This window comes from Nicotiana tomentosiformis, chromosome 12 (assembly GCF_000390325.3).
Source record: "Nicotiana tomentosiformis chromosome 12, ASM39032v3, whole genome shotgun sequence".
In the NCBI taxonomy this organism is placed as follows: Eukaryota; Viridiplantae; Streptophyta; class Magnoliopsida; order Solanales; family Solanaceae; genus Nicotiana; species Nicotiana tomentosiformis.
In genome coordinates, this window is record NC_090823.1 from 5,025,745 (window position 1) to 5,036,189 (window position 10,445).

The 10,445-nt window shown below is 34.8% G+C and overlaps 1 protein-coding gene across 1 annotated transcript; it reads right to left on the reverse strand.

Annotated features, from left to right (window-relative positions):
* Positions 1-5,294: 5,294 nt before the first annotated feature.
* On the reverse strand, positions 5,295-9,736 carry LOC104099621 (hsp70-Hsp90 organizing protein 3-like). The gene is made up of 7 exons (XM_009606667.4): positions 8,628-9,736; positions 7,248-7,536; positions 7,082-7,167; positions 6,225-6,448; positions 5,864-5,930; positions 5,717-5,776; positions 5,295-5,635 (listed from the first exon to the last, which is right to left on the reverse strand). The coding sequence occupies exons 1-7, from the start codon at positions 9,555-9,557 to the stop codon at positions 5,522-5,524; spliced, it is 1,770 nt and encodes a 589-aa protein (XP_009604962.1). The 5' UTR covers positions 9,558-9,736; the 3' UTR covers positions 5,295-5,521.
* Between the last annotated feature and the right edge of the window lie 709 nt (positions 9,737-10,445).

The following is a 10,445-nucleotide window of genomic DNA, read 5'->3' on the forward strand; positions in this document are numbered from 1 at the left end:
CCAATCGAGAGTATCATACACTTTCCTCTAATCCACCTTCAATACGCATCTTGGTGAAATTCCTTTCCTATTGTAACCTTTAAACAGTTCATGTGTGAAAAAGGATATTGTTAGCTATGCTGATTGTGATTCACCAATGAGCCCACCTATGACCCTTTGGTGATAATCTTATACAAAGTTGTGCAACAGGCAATGTGCCAGTAATCTTTGACATAGCTTGGGTTTTGTACTTTAGGAATTAAGGTCACAACAGTACAGTTTATTCCTCTGTGCATTGTTCCGGTAGTAAATAAATGTCTTTTGGCATCACAAACATCCTTACCAACCAGCAAGGTTGGGAGTTCTTGGAGGGAAGGATGCCGAAGGTCTATTGGAAACAGCCTCTCTACTCCAGGGTAGGGGTAAGGTCTGCGTACACACTACCCTCCCCAGACCCTACTAATGAGATTATACTGGGTTGTTGTTGTTGTTGTTGTTGTAAACATCCTTACCAACCTCCTGCCGGTGCTTAGTAAAGAATTCAATAGGAAATCCGTCTACCCCGAAGCCTTATCATGGGATGGACGGATTTCCTATTGAATTCAAAATATTATTGTATATAACTTAAATCCCTTTTTTTCTACATCCAATTTATTTCTCTTTCTTACAACTTGCAATTACAATAGAAACACGTTGTCCTAAGAAAAGTTTAAGACATCTATTAAGCTACCTTAAAGTTTGTTCATCCCTATCTAATATTGTTGATAAGGTTGAGCATGGAAAGAAAAATATGAATAAGTTAAAACCATATATAATTTCTAAAGCTTGAAAGTTGCAAAGAAATTAAAGCCCCTTTAGTGAATTGAGATGAAGATATATATTAATTTATTATGGCTAAGTAATAAAAGTGTACGTAGAAAATATATATCATGTATTTTATCAGATGTAGACAAACAAATTCTAGAACAAGCTTATTTATACCCCTGATATTTACGTCAAACCAGATTAATTATATACTATAGTTAAGTGATAAGAGTATATATCAGTTAATCATAATTAAATAAAAGAACGATCGCGAAAAACAATTATCATACATTCCTATGATGTTTAGTATTTTTCGTATGAAGTAGAGTGAGTGTTGGAATCTTTGAGCCTAATGATTAGGCACAATAGGCAGTATGCAGGATCAAGTTACATACAATTTCCTGGGGCAAAACATAAAATTGATCGATCAGCTCAAACTAATTGCATTCGTTAGTCGAAAAGTATATAAAATATATATACTTTTTTGTACATAATACACATAATTTACAAAATAATCTATTATGTCGTTTATTATTTTTCAGAGCGACTACAAATATACAATTTTCATTTCCAAGCTGCTAGTGTTCCTTTGTTTTGTAAAAATAGCATGGGCTAGCCAATTTTCGGACTGGTAATTCAAAAATAGTCACCGTTTACAAAATCATTGAAAAATAGCTACTATTTTGCTGCAACACAGACCGGTCCAGCATAATATACTAGAAATTGATGCACCTGTGTATGAACTTTCAGCATATTATGCTGGAACTCCAACACGCGGAAAGTTCCAGCATAATATACCAGAGATTGGAGCACATGTGTATGAACTTCCAAAATATTATGCTGGACTGGTATATTATACTGGAACTCCAGTATATTATGCTGGAATATTTTTCGGATTTTGAATAGTATTTTCGTTCACATTTATTTTTACATGAAAATGGCTAAATTTCGATTACTTTTGAAATTGTGACTATTTTTCAATTACCACTTGTAAATCTGATTATTTTTGAATTTCTCCCATTTGTTTTCATTTTAAAGGCCCATTAGTGTTGGATGGCCTCCAAGAGATGGGCCAGCAAATTTCTCATCCAAACTTGGGGGAGGTGCACAAATAGCTATTATTATGGTTGCTATTTAAAGATTAGTCAATACTTATTTTATCCTTAAAATTTGAACTAAAAATCTTAATTTCAGAAAAATTTAGGACATTTATGTCCTAAAAACTTAAGCTAAAAAACTGAAATTCAAGACACATTGACTAATTCTTAAATAACAACCCTTTTGAGCGGCTACTTGGTGTCATTTCTACTCCAACTCAACCTCACATAAGCCTCGGTTTCAACCCTTCTTCTTCTTCTCTCTTGGTCCCTTAATTTTCTCTAAAATTTCATATATTCAAAGTTTTAAATGAACTAAAACATTATTACAAAATTGTACTCCTTTTCTACAAAATTAGAAACCTAATTTCATATGAGTTTAATTGTATATGCTAATAGTGTAAAAGAATATTTACAGTATCATATTGTCTAAGAGATAATTACAAGTGATCGTCCATACAAAATGAAGTTAATAACCTAAAAAAATAAGACATTTTATCTATTACAGTAGGTTAAAATATACTGATCGTGTTAATATTCTTTACACGTATAATATATATAAGTTAAATGCTTTCATATATAACCAACTTGAAAGCTAAAGAAAACTAACAACGAGTCCCTCTGTCCTAGTTTATGAATGTGTTATTATTTAGGAAGTCAAACTGTTTTTTCTTTAACAAAGATTTTCTCAAACTCTTTTTGAATATTTGAATTATTAACTATTTTGAGTTATATTAGTATTTTTTATGTAGTTTTAAGATGTGTAAATTTTATTTTAAAAATTATATTGGACTCTACATACATGGCGTGGATGATGGATCTAGTTGTAGTTGATGGTTATCTACTAAGAAGATCGAAATTATACCTAAAAAATCCTTTTCAGTCAACTATATATATATTTTTTCATTGTGCTTTATTTGCATTTAACAAATTGAGAACTCACATTATTAAATTGGTAGTTTACAGAGTCTTAAATGAGGGTTAGTTAATTCTTGAGTTGTCATTTGATCTCTTTTCAAGCTGAATAGAAAACCAGTTGATATTTTAGAAGATCTATTTGACTATCAAGGCGTGAACCTTGAGTAACGGTAAAATTCTTTTTGTGTGACCTAAGGTCACGTGTTGGGGTTCCACTAATGCTTACATTAAAATAGAATGTCTACGTAACAGCCCTTGATGTGCCATTTCCCGAACCCTACGTGAACGCGGAATACCTTATGTACTGGGCTACCTTTTTTATTTGACTATCAGGGCAATTTGTTATCATTCATATATATGAATAATTTTCTATGTTACTAATAGAAGCGGATGTAGCATATTGATGCCGGGTTCATCTGAACCCGATACTTTCGGCGCAGAGCATAAGTTTATGTGTAAAAGTTAATAAAATTGTAATAAATAGACGATATGAACCCATAACTTTTTAAAAATATAATGAGTTTAATGTTATAACATAAAAAATTAAACCCATAGAGTTTAAATCTTGTATCCGTCTTTGGACTTATTAACATGTGTTAGCTTAAGAAATTAATGAAGTTGTATAAAATATAGGAAATAATTGTTATGAAATTCTGTGGAATACGAAATTGAATAAACTTATTATTGACCGAGATATCTCATATGTTTTAAGATTTTTGGTTTTGTAACTGTTTGAATTGTGTGTTTATATTGTATCATGTTAAATTGTTTTGTTAAATTAAAGTACAATATTTGTTATAAACAATAACTAGACTCATTCTAAGTAATCACCAATTTAGTGTGGTGGGATTGTCACAATTATTTTTTTCTCATTTATCCTTTACCCTATTTTTCTTTTTAAATTTCATCCCTTATATAATTGTATTCAATATACTTTAAACACCTCATTTTTCGTCAATACGCCTTATTTCCATATAAAAGTACTCCTAGCCGCTATATGCAGGTATTCCTCTTTCTAGCCACTTTACTACCTCTTTTGTAATTCTCTCCTTTTTTTAAAAAAAGAAAAAGAAAAAAGAATTGAACTCACAAATACAATATTTAGAGTAATTGGTATTTTAACCAATGAAGAAAAATGGTATTTAATAATAACAAATAATAGTCTATCCAAATGCTTCAATAACACAACATAATACAGAATAATACAGTATAATGGATCCGTCTCTTTATCCTTCTTTACTTAAATAGTAGTAATCATCAAGATTTGAACCCGTGACGTAAGCCTACCATACATTTTGTGCTATACTATCTTTGAAATTGAATCAAAAACTTGGGACTACATTTTTTTTTATTTTTTTTTATTTGTCTTTTCTAAGTTATCTTTTCACTCTTTACAAGTACAAATGAAGTCACATCTTATCTGGCTGTTCTAGCTGGCACTGAGAACCAAAACAGGTGAAGAAGAAGTAATGCTTATACTAAACCACATGAATAAAAGTCAGCTACATTTAATGGCTACATCTTTAATTTGCAGTAGCATGATCCAATCTGCTAATCTCTGAATCATTTAACTTGTTTAATCTCAATATCTTTGACAAATCATTTGCTTGATTATTGGATTATTTGTTATTCTAGAAACCCAATTTCCAGCTATGTTAAAGTTTCTAGTATAAATATACATCAAAATTACACTTAAATTATCATCCATAGTGCAAGTTCAATACACTTATTGGTGCAAAATGATGAACAAAAGGCAGAATCTCACTGCTTTTTTCTCTTTTATGTTCATCTTTATACTTCTACTTAGTGTTTCTTTACATGCAGTGCCAGAAATTAGCGATAGAATAACGCACGAAACAAATTACCCTCCTGCTTCTGCTTCTTCTTCTTCTATTGAGATTGAGGGGGAGAGAGGGTGCATTAAAAGTTGCATTCTTGAAAATGAATGTAACAATGAGAAAAATGATTTCTATGTGTACCATGTTTGTGTTGATGTATGTAAAAAGAGCTGCAGAGGTTATGGCAAAGCACTGCTTACACTTCCTATCATATGAATATAGATTTAGCTTTCTACAATAACAATGTAACGAATTCTCTATATAATGTGTATCATGTGTACCATATTCCTATTGACATTGTAGCATGTAACGAAAGATTAAGACTTCTTTTCTACTAGCAGGCTAAGCAGAAATTCCACAAGTCACAACCTTCTCTTCTTGAAAGTGAAGAGCTCAGAATGTCATTAATTTCACTTCTCTATATTTTATTCACTACAACAGTAACTCTGAACTAAGTTATCTTACTAAAGTGAAGAGTAACTGAGCTTTAACCCACTATAATAATAAAGTCACCATATTTTCTTTGTTAGAGTACATAAGTTATATCACAAAATGCAGTTTTCGTCTATTAGAACCGCAAGTTTCAACGTAATTACCTGGCATAATCTATACTATTGTAGTACCCTTTTCTCATACATTGCATGTTGCTAAAAGAACAGAACTATAAGTTAGTAACATCTCCTATAGAGACGAATTGCAATATCCAGGAACAAATTTTTTGACGCATTTGCTTAACACCAAAAACTGGAAAGCCAGAGAAAGAAGACTATATGCAACATCACATCCAATTCCTGAAAAGAAAAAAAAAAGGTTTCAAGCGCGATTTCCCTTCAATAGACAGACCATATCAAACAACGATACCCATGCTTTTCTTCCCTTGTCTATTTATTTGACTTGAACAATTCCTGCACTAACCAACTTCTGGATCTTGTTCATCACAAGAGGGTTCTTCATATGTTCCTGTGCAGATTTGGGGTTCTCCTGGAAGTCGACTAGTACCTGCTCGAGAACACGATATTCAGATTACAATATCGACGTGCTTCAATAATCCCACCAATGTTCCAATGTACCAAAACTTACCTGTCTCATTACTGGATCTGTAAGGATGTTTTGAATTTCCGGGTCCTGCATCGCCTTAGCCTGCGGAAAATAATTTGATAGGAGTGTAACCATATAAAAGTTGCCTCTAACTAAAGCAAGAACAGATAATATGAGAAGAAATTATACCTGTCTCTCTTTGAGCTCCTCCGGAGTCAGATCACCACGTGATGCCTTGTTTATTTGCTCTACACATCTGCAAAACAAAACCCAACACTTCAAGTTACTAACATTAACTCATAGCACGCGGCTCAAAACCACTTTCCGCGTATAACCAGAAAGGGTCTTGGATTCAAATTCCCATCGCCTAATTTGCTCGAATGAATATCCGAGGGACATGATCAGGTGTCTAAAAGTATTAGTATTAGTCTGACACCCAACAGTAGTCCTATTCTAAGAATCAAATATACAAGAACCTCAACAGGTCGCTAAGAATATTAAAATGAAGCAACACTGATGATAAAAGGAAATAACAGAAATTTTTCTTTACCTCCTAACACCATCTAGAAGTTCCTGATTTTGAGCATCATGCTTCAACCCCTCCTGGTAAGTTTCCAAGGCTTTTTCATACTCTTTCATAAAGAACTGAACAGCACCCTTTCTAGTGTAACCTTTCGCAAATGTTGGATCAAGCTCAATGCATTTTTCTGCATCTTTAAGACCCTCCGGCAATGCACCTAATTTTGTGTAGCAGGCTGCCCTGTTGCTGTATGCCTAACATAAAGAAGAAGATGCAACACATCAACAAAAGTTCATAACAAGAAATAGGCAAAGTCTAAGTTGCTCGGATTCGGGTGCGGGCATCCGATACGGGCACGGGCACGGATCCGGGTGTCGGATTCGGCAAAATCTAAATTTTGAGATTCGGGGGTGCGGATCCAGGTATGGATACGGGTGCGGGGGTTCGGCTAAAAAAATTTCAAAATTATAAAAAATAGAGCTATAAAGAGAAAAAGAAAGCCATTCAAGGCCTTCCACCAACTCTCCATCTATATTGCTGTTAGTGTCTACCAGAAGTCCCAACTCAGAACACGACCCCTTGAATTCTTGGTTTTTGTGAAACACAAAGCAGCAAATATGAGACAAAAGTACTACAATATTGAAGGTATGTCATTTCCCATAGCTTAAATCTGTTTTATTTTTAACTTTGAGAAATCAAAACTTCAATTTGCCCCCAAAATTGTCGATGGACTCAGGTCAAAGTATCCCAAGTTATCCCGCTCCCGCACCCGCACCCGCTCTCGTCTCATGTCGAGACGGGTGCGGCACCAAAAACGAAGAGTCCGTGCAACTTAGGGCAAAGTCACTAGATTCAACAGAGGAACAAAAGATGGAAGGAGGCAATACCCTTGGATCTTTGGGATTCCTCCTTAAGGATTCTGTATAGTGCTTAACTGCATCAGGATACTTCTGCTCTTTGAAAAAATGGTTACCTATAATCAAAGCAAAGAAGTTATTTTCACAGATTAAGAAAGAACACAAGTAAGAGAAGCCGTAACAGCAATAGAGGTACCTTTCTCACGCTCCTCATCTGCTATTTGTGGATCATAATACTCTTGCTGCTCCAATTCTTTCTTCGCCTTCTCAGCATCATTGAGTTTTTTCAGTGTATCAGGATTACGGTGTTCGGTAAGAGCTTTCTGGAAAGTCTCAATTGCAGGTTCATAATCCTTTGAAGTTTTTGCCATCTTTACCAGGGAAGTTCCCTTTCGAGTGAGAGCTCTTGCAATCATCTTATAGTCTGACCTGAGCTCCCTTCCCCTTTCAACAGCTTTGTCACAATCTTTCATGCAATCCTCATACTGAAATTAAGACAAACTAACATAAGGAAGAGCTCCTGATAGACTATTTATGACTTAAAGAAAAACCACGCAGAAGTATACAGAAGGTGATTACAACACCACATCAGCAGAATGATATATTTAGGTTCTAAATGCTAGCCTTGCCATAGTGAAACAAGAGGAGCAAGAGACCTTGAGGGGTGATGGGCTGGGGAAGCGCAACTCAATACCATATTTGCTTAACATACTAGTATCAAGCAATGCAAGTCAAACGAGTTGCAACTACACATCGCAACACAGAGAAAAAGATCCTAATAAGAAAACATGTTACCTGCTTTAGATTTGACGATAGGTGTATTTTTTTTTTCTTTCTAAAACAGTATTTGAAGACTGGTGATTTAGAAAGAAACAACATTATCACCTTAGGTCATTTAGCCAATTAGGTGCTGAATCTAATAGTCAAACAAAAACATAACATACAAAAAGGGTAACTGACTAATTGGATGGAACTCTTTCTTCAATACTCACATAAAATTCCAACACCAATGTGCCCCATGCTAAAAAACTATCAAACTCATTACCACTATAATCATTTATCCAGTAATTCCTTTACAAATGAGAAGAGCACCAAACTTTCCTAGAAGTATTGGAAATATATGAGCTTAGCATCTATGTGAACTCACATTACTAGTTCCAAGCCCGAGTAGAGATAGAATCTTCATAAGGTATCGGTATCGCCATAGTAAAACCACTCTAACTAGTTTATTTGAGGCATAATAGTTATTATACTAGATACACTAACACTTGAATTGTTGAATTTCTTCATGGATGTCAATGTTATGCACTAAATAAGGAATAAAAGCAGGCAACTTTATAGGCATACAACATAATATGGATGTAAATTACATACACTAACAGTATAAAGATTATTTCACATTATTATTGAAGTTTAACCTGTGATAGCAGCTTATTTGCCATTTTTATCATATTACCAATTAATGATTATCAAGAGATTCACCTACAATTATCTAATAAGTAACCTAATTGTGTATTTTGTACGCTCTCTCAGTGCACAAAACTTAAACTCTAGTATACTAAAGATTTGGATATACCTTGCCCATCTCCAAGTACACAGCAGCACGGTTAGTAATGAAAGAAATATCCTCATCATCAAGCTCAATTGCCTTACTATAATGCTGAATTGCCGTCTCAAAATCTTTCTTTTTATATGCCGCATTCCCAGCCTCCTTCTCCTTCTGCGCCAGCCCTTGCCTCTCCTTCATCTCCTTCTCCTTCTCCGACACCTCCATCGGTTTGGGCTGCGGTTCGGGCCTGAACCCAGGCGCAGCCCGTTTCTCTTCTTTCACGGGCTCGCTCTCCGCAGGCCTTTTCCTCTCCGGCGAAGTTTTCGCCTCCGGCATCTCCGCATCCTCCTCCTCCGGCGCCCTCGTATCCAATTTCATCCCTAACAAAACCCCAAACGCCTGCATTACCCTCTGATCATTCAAATACAAATTCAAATTATTCGGATTCTTCTGAATATCCTGCATCATTCTAACAAAATCAGGCTGCTGCAAATAAGCCCGCGTACGCGGATCACTCGTCAACTTAGCCCACATCTCCGGCCCGGAGAACGCATTGCCAAACGGACTAGCCTGACCTGGGCCCGATCCTCTAAATCGGGCTCGAGCCTGGGCTGATTGAGCATCAGCAAGCCCGGACTTCAAAACCTCATTATTAGGATCAACTTTTAAACCCTCTTTATAAGCCAAAACAGCATCATTATAGTTTTTAAGGCCTAATTGAGCAGCGCCGAGCCGAGAGTAGCCTTTAGACCAGTCCGGTTTCAGCTCGACGGTTTTTTCAGCGTCGGTTAAGGCTTCGGAGAAATTGTTCAGTGAAGCGTAAGCTGCTGACCGATTTGAATATAAAACGTGATTTGTAGGAGAGAGATTAATCGCTTCAGTGAAGTGGCGGACGGCGTCGGAAAAGTTACCGGCGGCGAATGCTGAATTGCCTTTGGCCTTTGCTTCGTCGGCCATTATTTTTGCTGCTTCTTTTTTTTCTTCTTTTTCCGGTGAGTATGTTTTGGTTTGTTATGAGAATTTGCGTAGTGTAGGGGATGGGGAGGGGTTTTAAAGAAGGGGGTGGGGGTGAAAAGAGGGTTCTAGGCGTGGTTGTTAAGATTCTGGAATGTTCGGAGACGAAGAGTAGTACAAAAAACCGTTGATAATTAGAACTAGGAATGTTTTTCGAACTACAATTTCTTTTATAACCTTTATTTATGTTTGGAATCTCTTTACTATTGTCCTAGAATTATTTTTACTATAAAAAGTATATTAATAATATTTTTTGGTCTTATTTGCATAATAATCCTTCCCTCTTACTAACTCCATCACGACCTCCCATCAGCAATATGATATAGTAGTTGTTTATCCGGTATAATTTGGCTACTATAATAAAATATTATTATAAAAGAATATGATATAATATAACATGAAAAATATGTACCATATAAAACTTGACTGTTATAGTAAAATTTTGTTATAGATGATGATTGTTGTAGATAATCTATTTATAATTTTATCCACCAAAACTTAGGTACATAAGAAAGTCCTTTAGAACTGCAATACTAAAAAGATCAATAAATGACTTAATAAATGAAGTACTAAAAACTTAAATAATATTATTATTGTTATTATTATTTGAAGTTAGACAATTTTTTTTACGTTAATAAAAACTTTTTTAGAATTCATTTTATGTTACATTTTGTGATTTAAATGTTGTTATGAAACTATACAAATTTAGTTACAAAAATTCAAGAATTTGGAGTTGGGATTTGCTTTAAAATTTATCTTCACACCTCCTAACAATTCTCTCTTATCTTACCCAGGAAATTACACCATATAGGCCTCTTTAGAATCACCGAT

Excerpts from the sequence above, each read along its gene's own strand:
- LOC104099621 (XM_009606667.4), bottom strand. The coding sequence starts at position 9,557 with ATGGCCGACGAAGCAAAGGCCAAAGGCAATTCAGCATTCGCCGCCGGT. Across the intron at positions 7,537-8,627 it reads TGTACTTGGAGATGGGCAAG|TATGAGGATTGCATGAAAGA; the intron begins GTATATCCAAAT and ends TCTTAATTTCAG. Across the intron at positions 7,168-7,247 it reads AGATGAGGAGCGTGAGAAAG|GTAACCATTTTTTCAAAGAG; the intron begins GTACCTCTATTG and ends CTTTGATTATAG.